Source organism: Cavia porcellus, unplaced genomic scaffold, assembly GCF_034190915.1.
Source record: "Cavia porcellus strain 051 isolate PalLab524CR breed Dunkin Hartley unplaced genomic scaffold, mCavPor4.1 scaffold_16, whole genome shotgun sequence".
Lineage (NCBI taxonomy): Eukaryota > Metazoa > Chordata > Mammalia > Rodentia > Caviidae > Cavia > Cavia porcellus.
The window spans coordinates 42,407,786-42,426,255 of NW_026947499.1; the positions used below are offsets into that span (position 1 = coordinate 42,407,786).

At 39.3% G+C, this 18,470-nt stretch overlaps 1 protein-coding gene across 6 annotated transcripts in view; it reads left to right on the forward strand.

Moving 5' to 3' along the window:
- Snx29 (sorting nexin 29) overlaps positions 1 to 18,470 on the forward strand; it is a 560,183-nt gene that overhangs the window by 281,583 nt on the left and 260,130 nt on the right. For all 6 annotated transcript variants that reach the window (XR_010039850.1, XM_063226557.1, XM_063226558.1 and 3 more), the window contains one exon: positions 5,279 to 5,385. Coding sequence is in view for 5 of the 6 variants with exons in the window: in XM_063226557.1 (XP_063082627.1) it covers positions 5,279 to 5,385 (107 nt within the window). In the remaining variant the exon portion in view is untranslated. The remainder of the gene's footprint in view (positions 1 to 5,278; positions 5,386 to 18,470) is intronic.

Sequence of the window (18,470 nt, forward strand, 5' to 3'; positions counted from 1 at the left end):
CCACAGACTTGGCTCAGTCTCATAAGACTACTCCCCATTTCAGGTGCCAACTGCCTGTTCCAGTTGTGAACTGTGCTGCAGACCAACCACCTGTGAATGAGTGATTCTCATGACCCCTTTCTTGGGGTTCATCACTTGCAGTCATGACTCATAGAATTCAGGAAAGCACTTTACTTATTGGTACTCTTTAATTGTAAAGCTTATAATCGTGAACAGGCAGATGGAAGAGCTGCTTAGTGTGGGTAAGGGGAAGGGAAATTCTATTCCCTCTTTAGAAGTGCCATCCTTTAGGCTTTTTCACATTCTCAGGATATTACTCTGTTAAGTGTTTATGGAGGCTTCTTTAGGTGGGCGTAATTGAGTACATTGTTGGCGATTGGTGGTCAACTCATCAGCTTCAGCCCTGCTGCCCTCCCTAATGTCAGAGATTGGGACTAAAGGTTGTAGTCCTCTCATTCCAGAGATGGGATGATTCCTTTGACAACCAGCTCCCACCCTGAGGTTTTATAGGTGCTCCAAGCCACCAGTCATCTCATTAACACAGGGAGCTTAGACTTACTCTGGAGATTCTAAGGGTTTTATGAATTGTGTACCTGTAAACATATTTTAATTATAAATCACACAACTACCCAGAACAAAGATCTGAACCAAAGGATTCTGTGTCTTCCTTCATACTCGGTCATATACAATTCCTCATGTGTTATTTAAAAACAAAACAAAAACCAGTAATATACTTCTGTATCTTATCATCCATGGTCCTATCTTTGAGGAACAAAGATAACATGTATTCTGTGGGAAGTATTTTTTGCTTGGATATCAAATACTACAACATTCTTTGAGTTATATTTTCTTTGGATACTAATATGAACACTTAGCTTTTTGACCAGAGTCAACTCTCCATGAAGTCATGAAGTAGGCTTACATCATTAAAGAATTAAGTCTCAAATTAACACTTATAAGATGAGTGTGTTACTGTTTGGGAGACTGTTTCTTTTGCTGCAATAACTGTAGGACCTACTGTTCTGTTGGAATCATGGATACCTCACCAAAGGGGAACCTTTTTTCTCTGGAACCTTGAAGTATCTCAGGTTTCCCAGCACACGAAACGTGGCATGCTCTTACAGCCCTGGGAGCACCTCCTTGTGTCCATTACTATCTCCTAGCAATAAGATCTTTAAATTTAAAATCTCTTTATGTACTTTCACCATCAGTGTCTCACACTGTGGTTATCTGGGGTCATGCTAAGCTTGTTTAAATTGAGAGCAACATAGTAACCTTATCATGCTGTTTGCCAGGCTCTCCATGTTATTTGAAATTTTGCTTACAATACCTAAGGCAGAAACCTCATGTGTTCTCTGGTGTTTGCTGGTGAGACCAGTGTATGTCTACTTATTTCACATAACTTACCACAGATGCCCCAGACAGATTCTGCAGACTACAGTGAGGTGAAAAACCTTGTGATGTTCTGCAAGGTCGAATGACCTGCTAATGGTGCTAAGTAACACATAGCTTTTCTGGAACATGAAAAATAGGTCTGATTTAAAGTAAATGCCTTTGTAGTGCCACAAAATACAGTTTCAGTGTCTGACTATTTGAATTTAACAAGAGGAGGCTTATTGTTTTTACCCCATCATTCTTTTATTTTTCTTTTTTTCATTTGGAGTCTGACTTCTTAATTATGCCATCATGGAGATTACTGGAGAACATTGCTGACTACTGAGTGGATAGGCAGGTAAATAGAGTGTAGACTTTCCTGTGAATAATGTGGATATTAACTACCTGGATTGAGTTAAAAAAGGATCTTGTGCTAGGCAAATAATGTACTATCTTCACTTTTGGCATGAGATTAAGTGGCCAGAGTGAATCCTGTGTGGAGATGTCTTCCTTTTTATCTTGTTGCCGAAACAAAATACTTGACACCCACAGTTAAAGGGGAAAAGTTTATTTGGTTCACAGTTTGTAGAGGTTTCAGTTCATATTTGGCTGGCTCCTAGGCAGAGTGGCAATGGCAGACAGGCCTCACAGAGGAGAAACATTCTTGATGGGCACAAGGTGGAAAAGCAGCAAGGGAGAAGACAAGCCTCTTTCTGCCCCTTATATTGTGTCCTGGCTACTAGGATTAGAGCAGTGCCAAATGAAGCAGTGAGCTGATTTAGTAATCACCCAGCCTGACTCCTAGCACTGTACCATGAATCAGACACACGCTCTAGTCTGGCCACCTCTGAAAAAGTCTCACCTGTGACTACATGAGGCTTGGGGCAGGATATAGGGGGACGGCAGCATCTAAACACAAACCGGAACAGTAAGCTCCATGAGATTATCCGTTAGGAGTGCTTTGTAAATCCCAAAGTGGTGTATGAGTTGAAGCATACCATTATTTTGATTTTTTTCTGAGAATCCATCGAAAATGGATATGAGTAAATTTTGGTGGTATTGTACATTGTATTAGTGATCTATTATTGGCCCCAAAACATCTGCTGTTGTCTTTGACAGTATTACTTAGGAACATTAGTTTTGTTTTTTTAATTTTAAAGATAATAAAATACAACAAAGCAAGACAGAACAAAGCCAATCAAGACAATGCAACAAAATTGGTACAGAACTTCAGAGCAGGATATAGAGATAACAATAATAGCCACCATAGTATATCTTGTTATCTTCACAGTTGTCTATTCAGTTAGGTATAGCTAAATCAAACCAAAAACAGAACACTATAAAACCAATCAAAACCATATTGAGTAGAGCAAAACAATCAGAACAAAACAAAACAGCAAAAGCAATATTGACCTTCAAAGACAAGATAGAAGGAAATCCCCCATATTTGCTATATTGTATCTGACTTGCATAATTTAACGGAGGAAGGATTTATCTTACTCCATAGTTACAGAGGTTCTAGTCAATGACTGACTGGCTCCAAGCAGAAACATCATGAGTAAAGGGCATGGCAGAGTAAATCTGTTCACCTTATGGCAGCTGAAGCACAGCCTGCTGGAAGAGCCAACCAGGAGGTGGTGGAAGGGACCAGGTATATTCCCCAAGGTCATGCTCCCATGACTCACCCAGACACACCAAGAACTGAGCTTTACTGATCTTCTAGGTGTCTCTTACACCTGACAGTCAAGACTGTTAATTTACATATATTAAAATCATACAGCCCCAAATTGTATTTTACCTTTGACCTATCTTTGTCTTTTAAAAAAGTGCAATTTAATTTTCTTAGGCAGAGTGAAAATATCCAACTATATAGATGAATGTTTCTATCTTGTCAAACATCAACAGCTGTATTATTTATTTCACCTGGGCAAAATGTAAAGTTCTGAATATTGTAAAAGTAATTCAACTATGGAGTGAATTTGTTAATGATTTGGATCTAATATTGTCTTGTTAACCAGTATTTTAAAGTGTTATGTTTTTGAATTCAGAGAGTGTTATTGTGAACATAAACAGAGAGGTATATTTTTCTCCTAGGGTATTAAATTGCCGTTCTTTCAAGTTTGAAACTGATATATCGTGGTCAGGAAAGCCACAATTTCAAAAGTTTTAGTTTGATCAGCCACAAATGTTTGTAATTTAGATTTAACATTCAGAATTCAGTCACAATTGATTCTCTTCAAATTGATTGGTTTGTTGGGTGATGTGTAAAGAATATAGGACCTGTTATTTTTAGCTCTCAAATGATTCATTACTCAGCCTTCTTTTCTATTGCTTTCTCTGAATACTCAGATGTTAACTTACTCCCAAGGCTAATGAAGTCATCTTGGACTTGCAAACAGACAAAGTAGATGCTGTGTTTGTATCAGCTTAGCCTAGTGGAATGAATGACTTCTCTGCCTCATCAAGTATTCACCTTCAGTGGTGGATGGTTGAGGGGTGCCTAATTTAGCAAATTACTTCTCTCATTATGTTACTATGAACCCTTAACTATAAGTCTGCTTCCCTTCCCTTCCCTTCCCCTCCTCTTTTTTTTTTCTATCTATAATTGAATCTTTCATATCAGCTTCCTGCTAATTCTTAGCTTTTATGATTTTGTTGTTTTGTTTTCTGTATAATTCTTTTTCCTTGAAGGCGATTAAAAAGTAAACTAATTGTTAGGAGATTTTGAGAAGATGTAAATGTAAATTAATGTGTTCCATTTAGCATCTGTCAGTAAACTTTTACATGTTTTCCTTAAATAACTATTTCAGGTTTGTGCCTTCCCTTCAGTGACTGGGACAGTAGTCACTGCTGGGTAGAAATGATTTAGCAGAGCATGCTAATTTCGTATTGTTACTGGGGCCTAATCACTGGTGGCTTGATGGAGACTTAGTTACCAGGCCGCTAGAGGGAGTAGTAGGTCCCATCAGGCCTAGTGTTTCAACTTGCTCAACCTGCTTTACTTTCCCTTTCTCCCTGGAGGCCACTCCCTGCTCCTCAGGCTATGCTTAAATCTTTGTTTGCTTCATTATCTCCTTACTGAGGTTAAGAGAGGAGTTTCATCACACACAATACACAGGAAATGTAGACTTTATAGTTGATACTTGTTTTGAACCTGGGAGCTAATTTATATTCTTAAAACACACCACTGAGCCTTTTTCTTACCCACTGGTAAGGTTCTTTCCTGCTCTGGTTCTTCTGCTTTTCTTGAGTTAGTCTGGTTTGTTCCCAGTTTTTCTTTATTTGCTTTTCTGGATGAAACAGGTACAAGTGAATATACACCTAGTAGTGGAAGTAATGGGGTGTCTGCTGTGCCTGTTTACTCTCTAACTAGGGATCAGTTTGTTTCCCTCTAGCGTAGCATTGTGTTGACCTTGTGTGTTGATTTTAGAGTTTTTCCAGATGCTCTTTGCTGTCATTGTAAGGAGGATTTACTAAGGCCAGTTCTTGGTTCCACATGTAACCTGACCCTATCACTACTCTATACCAGGCTGCAGGCATATACTAGCTTATATCACTTTTTTTTTGTTGGAGAAAAAGAAATTTCACCAATGTAAAAGATGAAAGTTTAGGTTTTTGCATTGCAGAAGTACTACCTATTTTCCTGAGATGGAGAGGAGTGCTGAGATTAACCCTGACCCTTCCTGATAGTTTTTACTGTTTTAAAATGCAGTTTATTTTTCATTGTATTATGTTTACTGTGTGAATGAAAGTTGCCGTGTTGAAGCAATTATTACTTGTAATTTTTTTTCCTGTAAGCAGAACCTTCTCTCTGGAGGAGCCATTTAGGAAGAATTTTTTTTTTAAACAAAGTTTAGTTTTGATTAGTTTTAAAACACTTATGAAATGTCTGTTTTTCCTAAAGTTGTGCCAAATCTTTGGAATGTGGATGGAGAAGTCACTGTCCCTGAACAAAAGCCGGGAGAAGTTGCTGAAGAGTTGGCAAGCTCCTATGAAAGGAAGCTCATTGAGGTAAGGACTGCTTGAGATTAGTGTGTTCTTTTTTCCTGCTGTTAGCTGCTCAGGAGACTTTTAGGAGAAGGTTCAGCCTATTACCACAGGGTCCTTAGTAAAGTAACCAACCAATTCTATACCCTTCTACCTCTGGAACAAAAAAAAAAACCAGAACAGAATGATATAGATCAAATTAAACCAGTATAGTGATTAAAAAAGTAAAGATTGATTAGTTTTACAATATAAATTAATTAGAAATATCTGAAAATTATTTTGAAAGTGGGAGCTAATTCATATTGTATGCATGTCTGTATCTTGATTTATGTGTATATTGTCTGACAAAGATAGCATAAGAAGAAAATTTCTAGAAAAATGATCCCTCCATTTAATTCAGTCACATATTAGAGGAATAAATAATTCAGTCACATAAAAAGTAGAATTTAGGGGCCAGAGATGTACTCAGCAGCAAGTACCTACTTTGGCAAGCATGAGGCCCTGAGTCTGATTCCAGGTACCAAAAAAAAGAAAGAGAGTGAAAGAAAAAGTAGAGTTTATTTAGAATTTAAAAGATGATTTATTATGAGGAGATTCATCCATTTAAATAGTCTCATTAATGAGTTAAACAGACACTATCTTGATAGTTAACAAAGTCATTTGATAACGTTCACTGTTGATGTGTGATAAAATATTCTTGATATATAAGGACTCAAGGTACTTTGATATGATAAAGTTTTTATCAGAAACCATTAATTTTCACTATACTTAGTAGTAAAGTTTGGAGGCTTAGCTTTTTACTAGTTGTGGGTATATGTTGTGGTAGTTGCTTGGCAGTAGTGTTATGTGTAACATTTATATATATGTATACATAAACATAGAAATCTACAAGTATACTTCCAGTACTTTCTAAATCTTCTGCTGTGAATAAGTTTTTAATTTTATGAGTAGGAAATGTGGAAGACAACTCTGATGACTCCCTTTGAGTGCAAAACAATTATTTGGCGACTCATTTCCTTATACTGATAAGTAAAAAGCTGGCTAGGGTATTTACTTCTCTCTTCAATTGGCTCTAAGCATTGCAAATAAGGCTAGCTGAGGCGCTGGTATGAAATCTCTAAGGCCAACAGACAGTCCTGTTTCCTCGCCTAGTGTTCTCCGTACAGAATATGTACAGGATATGAGCACAGCAAGATGTTAGAGCCAATAGCTCTGGGAATGTCAGTGGGGTACAGCCTCAAGGTAAAGAGGCTATGACTCCCCAGGGCTCAAGAGTTTACAGTTTAGGTTTATCAGAAACCTAAATATCATCAGAAACCTACATAGCAGCCTCCCAAAACAATTCTATTACTACCTTAATTAGATTATGTAAATTTAGCCTTCTGCATATCTTTATACCTGCAATTTACAGAGATGCCATTCTTGCACCTGGCTAGCAACTTACTTAATTCCCACCATCCTCACAGTCACTCATCCCTGAGCCACCCCCCTTCTTCACAAGATAATAAGTTCTGAGAGAGGCCTAGGATCAAGGCCTTTGTCCACGAATCCTCACGGGGGTTGGACTTAGCACCCCTTTGCTGCCCTTAACTTGGAATATGTCTTGGTGTTTTGACTCTCACCTTGGGTTGCATTGCTGGTGGTGGATTGAAATTATGTCTTAATGGGATTATAGATATAACCTTTTGGATTGTGAGGAAAACTAGAAAGAGGACTACAGTACTTGGATGACTGAACTCAATATTTGGGATTAAGATAGGAAAACACCACTAATTGTTATGGAAACATCACTGAATTAGATTTGGGCTTCAGAAGTAGGGCATGGTAAAAGTAAACCTGAAGCTCATTTGTAGTATAGGCCACCAAATCTTAAGAGTATATATTGCTCATGTGTTAGTGAGCTTTCCATTTGTGTGACAGAAAACCTAAGAGAAACAGGTTTGTTTTAGCTTATCCTTTCACAGGCTTCAGTCCATGGTTGACTGGCTCCATTGTTTGTGGGCCTGTGAAGAAGGCAGTACGGTACATCATGGAAAAGAGGGCATGGAAGAGCAGTCAGAAAACAGAGAGAGATTGGAAGGGGCTAGGGATAAGATATAATTCCCTGGGCCACACCCAGGTTCAGCTTCTATGGACCAGGCTCTACCTGCCACAGTTTCTGCCACCATCTCTTAATAGTCCTTACAGCTATGAATCCATCAATGGATTAATTTACTGCTGAAGTTAGGGCTATGATGATCCAGTCACTTCTGAACACTGCTGCATTTCAGACTACACTTCAATACATGAGTCTTTGGGGAACATTTCATACCCGAACTGTGACAGTCTGGTTCCTGAATTAACTCAGAGAAAGAGAGATGACACAAGAAACAAATTGATATAACTCAGGTGAATTCACAAGGAGGCAAATTTTGGCCTTTGCTGGAACAATATAGTGGGAAGAGTTGGAACTGGGAAGGGAAGTCTTGAGGACAGGGGAGACTGTCTGACCTACATGGCTTTTGCCTCTCACTGTGTTCAGTGAGATGAGGACACTCAGTGTTAGCTAGTGACAGTGCCAGAGTACCAGATAATTGATTTGTGCCCCCAAAGCACAGTTGCAGTGGGAAGCTGGGAGACAACCTGAATGTTTTTCTCCTCCACTGGATACCCAGTCTCTGGAAGGCAGAGATCCTATCCTTTGTGTGTATGTATTTTCAGGTGGTATTTATTGGCAAGTGATAAAAGTAGCCCTTGGATGAACATATTTTTAAATTCTCCAGGATAGGAGTACCTCAGTTTATTGAACGAGTGGCTGATTAATCAGGGGAGGTGAAAGGATTATCACATTGAAAATGGGTAGGAAGGCTGTATTCCCTCAGGAGACCAGAGGGAGAAGTACAGTGGCAAGGTCTTGGCATATGGGTGCCCATTAAAGCACCTCTTCTCCAGATCCCACTGGAGCATTGGCGTTGGAGCATGAGTCTCACCATCCATGCAAGGTACACAGGTGCAAGACTGCATGCCAGCTTTGAGAAGACAGCCATGGGCTATTAGACCTGCTGAGCAGGCATCATTAGTTTATCAGGTGGTTGGTTCATTCACTGTTTATTAAATGTCTGCTTTCTACATAGGGAAAACAAAGGATAGAACTCTGTGCAGGGAAATAGTGGGTAGGTTGAAGGAACAGAAGGAGGTGTGTGGGTTTGGAATGGATGAGGGGAGAGAGGTGGTGATGTGGACAGAAAGGAAGGAGGGTCAGATAATAGTACCTAAAAGTTATATGGTAGTCATGTCACCACTTGATTTCCCATGTGAAAGTCTCATCATCTCTTGGATGACTTCAGCTGGATATTGGGAGAAGATTAAGTCACATAGGAAGTTAGATTGTCAGATCCCCTCACTGTTCTGTTAACCATGATAGAGTTAAAGGGAGCTAGTGGTTCAGGGGTAATGATTTTCCTTGTCAGCCTTAGGCTTCCTTCTATTCCTTCTGTAATTCTTTCAGCTGGGGCCAGCAGAGATGCTGGCTCTAGTCAGAAAACCAAAAACAATTTAAAGCAGAGATGTCCTCAACTGGTGTGTACTACCCTAGATTGATTTTGATTCTTTGGCTGGAAAGTAAAGTTCTTTCAGTGTTCTTTCATCTATGAATAGAATAGCATTTCATTACCTCAAGACATTTACTGAACCCTTTGTATTTACGTGAATGAAGTCCCTGCTGTACTCTTTGTGATGCTGCTGTGTTATTTTGTTAATGGGTTGATTTTTACCCATAGTAGTAAACACTTGTGGGAGTAGAATAATAACAGAGTATAGGGGAAAAGCTGAGGTGATCTCTTTCCATTTGAAAAGGGCGAAGGAAGAAGAGGCATTTTATTTTAATGATATGGCTGTTTGAAATATCCCAACTATTGTGACTCATGCGAATGTAAAGGGAATTTGTGAACATGCTGCTTCCTTTGTCTTCAGAAGCATAAAAACTACCTCCTCCATCTGCACATATGCACAACACGTTTATCCTTGATGGCCTATAATCCAGTGTCTAGACAGCTCAGAACCTGCACTCAGTACCATACAGTGATTTGTTAGTAGTGGGTAAATTTTAAGTACCAGAAAATAGAGATAGAAAGATTGTTCTGGGGCTGGAGATACGGCTCTGTGATGGAGCTTATTGTGTCTGAAGTTCTGTGTTCTGTCCTCAGCACCAAATAAACAGACATACAGAAAACAAATTCTGTTGGGTGAAATTTAATCTAGCAGGGGAAAACACTAGTATGGATGGAGGTCACTATAATCCTAGTAGCATCAAGTACATATGGTTAGTTCTAAACCCTGTGCTGCAGCTTTTATATCAGTGAATTCCTGACACCCTCCGAAGAGTTCCTTGAGGAAGACATCATTGCTATCTCTTGCTCACAGATGCAGCCTTAAGAGATTTAATAACTTTCTAAGGATTTCTTAGTTGGTAAGAAGCAGAGTATGATTTGTATTACCCAGGCAGTTAAGCAGTAGATCACAAGACTGTATGTGCTCTGGAAAACTGAGCTGATTGAAGGAAAACAAGCAAAGCAAAACAACAACAAAAACCTCAAAACTTAACTTAATAGAAGATACTATCCACTAATAATGTTTGAGACAGTGATTGAGGGAACAGAGGAGAGCCAGCAGCAGAACAGCAGATGGCAGACCCTGAGGCAGCATCAGCATTTGAAATGATGCCCAGAGGAGACATTGTACTCCTCCTTTTGCTCCTGGATCGGGGGAGAGCTTGCCTCGTCTATTCCTCAAGTGCCTAGTTCTAAGGGACTTGGGAAGGCCAAGTAGCAGGGGACTTTTTGAGGATAATGCATACGTGGTCTTTTTAACTGTGTGTTCACTGCCTGCTATGTTGACTGCATATAGTAAGAACTCTATAAATACTATACTGGACAGAGTGCCAGTCTGTTGAATGAACTCAGTTGTTTACTGAAATGCTTCTAGGATGCTAAATGTGAATTCTGGAACTCCAGATTGGAAGCATGTTGAGCAGATCACCACAGCTATATCCTAACTATAGCTCAGAGCTTCATGATGGAAAGAATTAGATATTTAATAAGAGGAAACATGGTCTCAGTAGGGTGTTCAGGCTTCCTTTTGGCACCCAGTTTTCAGGGAAAGCAGAACTCACTGAACAAATGCCCTGGCATCATTTCAATGTCCAGTCTTTAGCTTCTTTTTCCTCCTCCAGTAGTTTACCCTGTCCTATAACAGTAGAGTTGATTGTCATAGAGATGAGTCAGAAAGATGCAAGCCTGGGGCAGATATGTTCTTATGTGGCCTTTGCTTACCCAGAATAAGTTTTCCTTCTTTCTTGATTGCAGGTTGACTTTCATGGCATAGTCATTGCTCTTTTTCTTTGGCTAGTACTTGTTCTTTATCACCTCAAGCCTGAGCCTCAGTTGCAGAGATGAGTGAGGCACTGCCTATGATTAGCGAGCTAGCTGGTCCCATATGAGGCAGGTATGTGGTATGATCTTGGGTGAGGTAGGCATGGTGATGTATTGTCAGGAGGCAGATTGAAGTGCCCACAAGGAAGTAAACCACAGGTTCCTGGATCCAAGTCTTCCAATGCAGTTCTGCAGAGGTCGACCCCTAGCCACATCTTCTTTAGTTCCTCCCTCTTTCTTTGGGACTGTAGTGATGATGTTCAGAATTTCTTTTGTAAATTCCATCTTTCTTGAAGATCCAAGACATCAGAAGAGGTAGATTTGTTTTCATGAAGGATTTTGAAGATAAAATACTGGCCATATCCAACATAAATCTAAGACTCTTGCTTCTTTGCTGCTGCTTTTTTTTTTTTTTGGTACCGGGAATTGAACTCATGACCTTGTGCCTGCCAGGCAGGCATTTACACCGCTGAGCTAAACCTTTGGCCCTCTTCTTTGCTTCTTTTAAATAGTTTTCTTCAGTTTAGATTCTTCTCCAGAGATTTTTTCATTCTATTATAGTAGTTGGCTTCAAGAAAAATGTAGCCAGGCATAGTGCACATGCCTGCAATCCCAGCTCGTGGGAGACTGAGGCAAGAGAATCACTGCAAGTTCAAGGCCAGCCTGGGCTACATAGTGAGTTGAGGTCAGCCTGGACTATATTGCGAGACCCTGTCTCAAAACAATACAAAAGAAAACAACAACAACAAAAACAAAAGAGAAAATGTTGAACTTTGATCCTGCATCTCTTCACTACTGTTGTTTGCAGCTTGGCAACCTAGAGTACACACGGTATCACATTTCAGAATGAGTTCAGGTTTGTCAATTTCCACCATGTGTCCTGGTGCAGACCACACGGTCTCTCTAAGCCTAGTTTCTCCATTGGTGGAATGCATCCAGTAAAACCTTCTAGAGGGTTGCTTTAGGGATTAAGCCCAGGATACCCAGGTCAGAGCCTGGAGCACATAGGTGTCACCATGCCTCCTTTCCTCCTCTCCATGTAGATTTCCTACCACTGCCAACTGTCCAAGTACTCTGCCTTTCTTGTAGGATCTTGGATGGGGATTTGACCAGAGCTGGGGTAGTGGGGCTCTAACTTCTGAGTTGTGCAGGAAATCAGCAGTGTTTAGAAGACCATTTATTCCATAGCAAGTAGGCAATAAGCACTGATTTAACAGACCAGTTGCAGTTAGTTTCATAAGACTCTTCTGTTGTTTTGGAGCTTCCAGGGCTGTTAAGGTGCAGTTCCTTCTCTAAGCCAGATTCCTGTATTCCTCACTGTTTATAGTAAATTCCCTTTTAGCTTAGATTGGAATCTGCTTCTCTTCCTTATCACCAAATTATCCCAATTTATAAGAAGCTTTTTATAGGTAAAAAGATCAATAGATGTTATTTCTCATCATTTCCTCTTGTACTCAGTGCGTGCCAGAGTTGAGCCCCTTTGTGCTGCTGCTGACTGCCCCATGCCACAGCTGTCGGCTCTTTTGTGTGCCTTGTACCCAGCATTGCCAGTTCACCCTTTGCAAACAGAGCTTTGCTTAATTACAAATGGCTGGGCTCAGCTAGCTGTTGACTGATTTTTCAAATTATAGAATACTTATCATTTCCTGTATAAGGGTAGTTAGTCTCTGAATTTTTGTTTGTGGGTGAAATAAATAGTATATTAATGACATTTATTCTCATTATAATGGCAGTTATTAGTAACAGAAAGTAAGCTTGAGCATCAAACTGATAAAAAGTATATTCATAATTATACACTATAGATAATAGTGGATGTGATCACCATTTGAATAAATACAGAAGCTCCTAAAGCATCTACCCTTGGGTCTGGTGGCCCTATCAGTGCTTGCTTCCCAAATTTGCACAATGGGCCCTACCACTTTAGATGCATCTGGGAGTGATTTTTTATATAGGAAAAACATTATTTTTTTGTGTGTGCTGGGTATCCAACTCATGACCTCATGCTTGCCAGGCAGGCGTGTGTGCTACTGAGCTAAATCCCTGGCCTGAAACATGGTCTTTTAAATAAAATACTGAAATTCATGTAAGGACTTGAGAGGAAGAATTCTGAACTAAAATGTACAGTAAACTGATGCTCAAAATGAAGAGCATGATGTAAAGTGCTAATCTGTTTGATTTTAAAATCATATGGTACTGAGTGGATTGAGACCAGACTGTTACTCCATGTAAGAGGGAAATAGGTTGCTCCCCAAGAAAAACTGAGTGTTTAATGCTTGATTATGTGAGTGAAAAGTGGTAAAATACACTTTTCATCAGGATAGGAGTATTTCTCACTAGTGTGAATGATTAGCAGGGACAAATCCTTTAGGAGTTCTTAAAATCTTTTCTTATGGAAAAGTTGAAGTATATACAAAAATAGAATAGTATAGTATTTCTCTGTGTCCTGTCACCTAGCTTCAGCTGTTAGAAACCCTTGACCAGGTTTCATCTTTAGTCTGTCCAACTCCCTGGCCTCTCACAGGGTTTTAAAGAAAGTTCTTGATTCTATATGATTACATTCCCAAGTACTTCAGAATCTTTTTTTTTTAAAGGGTTTTTTTAGACTAGAAAAAGAACAATCACAATACACCTTAAAATGTCTCATAACAGAGACCTGTGCTAAATCCAGTGAATATCAGAGTGGACTGCCAGACAGGGACTTCTTTGAACAGAATGCATTTTGAGATGAGAGCCCTTGCAAATGTTCCACTTCCCCAGCTTTTTGAGGAAGGAACTTTAGCATATAATTCACACAGGATGGCTGTGCCCTGAGCTTTTTTACCTCTTACATCTGCCCTTCGCTTCATTGTTTCCATTTACTCCAGTTAAGGACACACAAGCAGTGACAGCAGCCCAGCTGCACTAGCCCTTGGAAACCAAGGGATTGGAGACAAAGAGGGGTGGTCATGGCCTGTAGGGTTTTATCAAAGTGTGGGTTTCCATGCTTCCAGATTATGAATAACTAGTTCCCCAGTGAAGGTGTGTCAAAGCAGAAGAGACAGCTGTGTCCTACAGGTGTTTTATTAAAAGTGCTTTTAGGTCTTTTGCTTTTATATCACTACTTCAATAATTTTATAGATGAGCCAAAAATGTTTTTATGTAAAACTTGAAAGTAGAGTATTCAGAGCCTCTTGTACCTATCACCTGACTCTTAAGAGTTATTAGAGAACATGGCTGATAGATAATAGCAGCTATGGAGGCTGTCTGAGACAGCCAGCTTAGATTCCAGGAATGGTGCGGTGTGGGGAGTTCTAAGCAGGGGAAGATATACCCTGCCAACCAAGGAACTAACTAAGCTGAGAGAAACCAACTGGAAATGCAATCCTGGTGCTACAACTGGAACAGCTAAAGTCTCAGTGCCGAAGCTGGAACCCATGCCTCTAGAAACTGCAGCTTGAATTTCCTGCCGCCACTGCTGCATCTCAGTCGGCACAGCAGGGATAGAGATGCGAACCCTCTCAGAGTGGGAATCTGGGAACCGAATTGAAAGCGGAGCTGGCGGGGAGCCCTGCAGTGAGAGGAATGGGGACCCTTCCATAGACTAGGAGGCTCCAACAAAGCACATTCTGGGACCAGGCAGACTAGCCAGAAATGGACGCTGCAGTGACTTCAGTCACATATTATCCTCTCAAGCGGGATTGGTGGGGAGTGCTTGATCTGGATGACACCGTGAACCAATAGGCTAGCCCAAACCAGGTCCCTGTGCCTGGCGGTGCACCCTAGCAGCAAAGCCTTCAGTAGGTTGACCTGGAGGGGTGGGCCCAGCATAGGCTGCCCAGGTCCGTGTCTCCCTAGTACACTGCAGTGGGTGGAAACACCTAGTCCACACAATTCAAACAAACTGTAACCGACAAAGAAAGAAACTGGGCCTCCTATATATGCTTGTATGGAAGGAACAAAAAGTATGGGAAGAGAGAGCAACAAGAAAGGGTCCTCAGTCCCCAATCCTGAGAACACTGATCCAGGGAAGGTAAATGCAAAGGAGAATGAGGACAGAAAACATGCAGTATCAGGCACCAATAGGCATAAAGCGATATCTCCGGGACCTCATAGACGAGTTCAAAAGTGAAGTATTTAACCAAGTAAAGCAAGATATAAGTAGAATAGTGAAGGAAATGCCAAGCACCTCCCAAGAAAAAACAGATGGTGGAATGGAAGAACAGAAAAAAAAAGGGAGAATTGTTTGATGGAGAAAATAGAGAAAACGTAGAATACATGAAGCAGGTTCAAAGAGATTACCGGGAAACTAAAAACTCTATTGAAAGATGGCATAACAGCTTGAAAGAAACTAAGGATAGATTATCTGAACTAGAGGGCAGATTTGTAATATGGGAGCATGAAAGGAAAAACTTCTTAAAAATAACAAGGAAACAAGCAGTAATAATACAAAGGCTAGAAGATGATAAGAGGATCTATAACTTAAGAATTCAGAATGTAAAGGGAGAAGCAAGGATACAAAAAAATGAACTGCAAAGGCTTTTCACGGAAATAATCATGGAGAACTTCCCTAATATGGGAAAAGGTAAAGATACTCAGATGTATGAGGCATACAGGACCCCAGCCACCTACAACCCAAACAGAACTACACCCAGGCATATAATAATCAAAATTCCAGAAATCCAGTATAAGAACAGAATATTAAAAGCTGTCAGAGACAAGAAACAGATCACTTACAAGGGAACACCCCTCAGAATTACAGCAGACTTCTTTCTTGGCACAAACCATCAAATCATGAAAAGCATGGGGGGAAATAATTCAAGCTTTGAAAGACAATAACCTCCAGCCAAGATCGATATATCCTGCACAACTGTCCCTAGAAATTAGTGTAGAAACAAGGTGCTTCCAGGGTAAAGAGAAACTAGGGGAATTTGCAACCACCAATTCAACTCTACAGAGAATAGTGCAGGACATTCTAAAAGAGAAAAATACTAAGATTCCAGAAACAGTGGCAGAGAAGCCACAATGAATGCAGCAGAAAGCAAAATGAAGAAGACAAACTGACAACTAATGACAGAAAAAGAGCTCAACAGAAATGAGGCAGAGAAGATTGGATGGTATGAAGAGCTATTTTGGAGAAAGCAAGACATCATAATAGCTAGTGCTGATTTAATATCATCTCGTTTTGAAGTCCCATCAAGCTTTTGTTCTTCTGTCTCCATCGGTCTTAACATGTTGTATCTTATTGGATTTTATTATATGTGATAATATTAACAAAAACTTTTATAGACAAGGTAATACAGAAACAGTTGTTCATTTTCTGTTAGTTGGTTCTAAATACCCTGTAATACTGTCATTCTCTGGAATGGTTTTACATTGTCTTGATATGTGTGATGCTACAGTATACGAACTTGTACTCAAAGATTTCAAGGAAAGGGACACTATGATAACTACTTTTATGTCGGGATATCTTGTGGTGAAACACTTATTTTGCTTAAATGGTTATGTTTTGACCTATGCTGTTTTGTTGTTATGTCCTCTTTTATCTCAATCTCCTTTTTTTATTATTTATTTTTATCTTTTTAATCAAGGGAAAAATAAATAAAAAATAGCAGGATATATTATAGTAACCCACTTTGATTTCCTGTTAACTTGTTTTGAAATCCTGTTTTGCTGTCACCATCTTGTTTTGACTGATTTTCCTCTACTCTGTTTTGCTTGATAGTACAAAGTTTGAGAGTATAGGCAACAACTGTGAAGACAATAAGATTCACTATGATGCCCATTCTGGTTTGACTGTTATCTTCTTTTGAAGTCCTGTAATGTCTCCCTTTTTTTTTTCTTTTATTGGTTTTGTTCTTTACTGTTTTGTTCAATTTTATTATAACTGATGATATAGGCAGTTCTTTTTAAGATAGCAAGAGGCATTATGGTAACCATTGTTGATTACCTTGTATTCTGTTTTTACATTATGTACTATGTCCCTCCTTTTGATTTGACTGACTCTGTTTTGTTATGTTACATTTGGTTTTCTCTTCAAAAAAAAAAAGTAATAAGAACTGTGTGAGTAATAAAACCCAAAATGTGTAATTTTCATTGTAAAAAAGGGAGGAAAAGCAAGTGCTCTAACGGATATAACTGCGTGTATATTTAAGCATACAAGACAGATAACCATATTACTGAGTTTTTGTTGGATCATTGAACAGAACTGTTTGCAGTCTGTTTGTCCACTTTATATGCTTTAATTTTGTAACTTGAACAACTATTTCTAAGATGACAATATGTAATCTATTAACTAGGGATTTCCTACTATTTATTTATTTTTTTTAAGTTCTGTATAACTTGTACCCTTTTTCTGTTTGTTTTTCTTTTTCTCCTGAAATAAAATTAAAAAAAAAAAAAACAAAAAACAAAAAAAAGAGTTACTAGCCCAGGGCCAGTCTTGCTTCATCTATATAACCTTTTATTTCCTTATTTCAAATAGTGTTTTGAAGGAAATCCTGAATATTTTGAAATTCACTATTAAATTGTAGATGCTGTTTCAGAAAAGTAAAAAAGCTGTATAATATCACTATTATAACCTAAAAGTTAATCATAATTCCTTGATATCAAATGTCTGCTGAGTGTTTACATTTCTAGTTCAAATATTTGAATAAGAACCCATTAAAGTTCATCTGTTGCAACTGGTTAGTAGATCTCTTAAGTCTCTCTTAATTTACAGATTTCCACATCTTCCTTCCTCCACTCCTAATCTCCATATGTAACCAAATCATTAGTTGAATAAATTGGGTTATTTATCCTGGAGAGTTGTTTCCGTCAGTTTTCTCTGAGAACGTATCATGTGCTTGGTATCCTGTAACCTTTTGAGTTTTTGGTGACATTTATTTTTTTAAAGCAACCAAGCCAGGTGTGGTGGCATATACCTGTAATTTTAGCAGTTGGGAGACTGAGGCAAGACAATTGCTGCATGTTCAAGGCCAGCCTGGCCTACAAAGTGAGTTCAAGGCTAGCCAGAACTGCATAGTGAGTCCCTGTCTCAGAAAGTCCTCCCCTACCAATCAACCACAAATATTGCTGATAGTGATGGTAATAGCAGTTAGCGTAAATTTAGGGGTCATTGTATTTGTAAACTTTGTTAATTGTGTCACATGAATTGTCTAATTTAAGATTACTGCTTTTTAAAATTTTGTTTGAAAGGGAATAAGAAAACAATAAAGCGAAACAAAACAAACAGTGATAAGACAGTAGGAAATCCACAACAGTTACTGTATTGCATATTGCTAACCTCTAAATAGTTGCTCCAACTACTGGCTTTGAGTTTGCAAAGTCAAATAAGTGTTAGGTTGTTTCTTTACTTTAGTTGTTATCATCGTAGCCTGCACTCCTCCTAATCAGCTAGTTGCTTAGGCAGGGAGGAAGGATGGGTGGGTATATTCTCTTTCAGCCTGCACGCTGGCTAGCTAGTGGAGGGTGGTAGTGGTGGTGGTGGTGGTGGTGGCCTCCTTTCTGGTTCTCCCCAGCCAGTGCCTGGGGATGAGGGCAGGAGCTGCATAGCTTCTTTCCTCTGATTACTGCTTCTTTACAGGTGAGGAAACTGAGGCTTGATGTTTGTAAGTCAGTTGTCCATGATTGTGGGCCTGGTAGCATGTTAGAGCCAGGATTTGCCCTCAGTAGACTGCCTTCATAGTTGGTTTTCTTTCCACTAACCTCTGTAGCTTTGTTCCT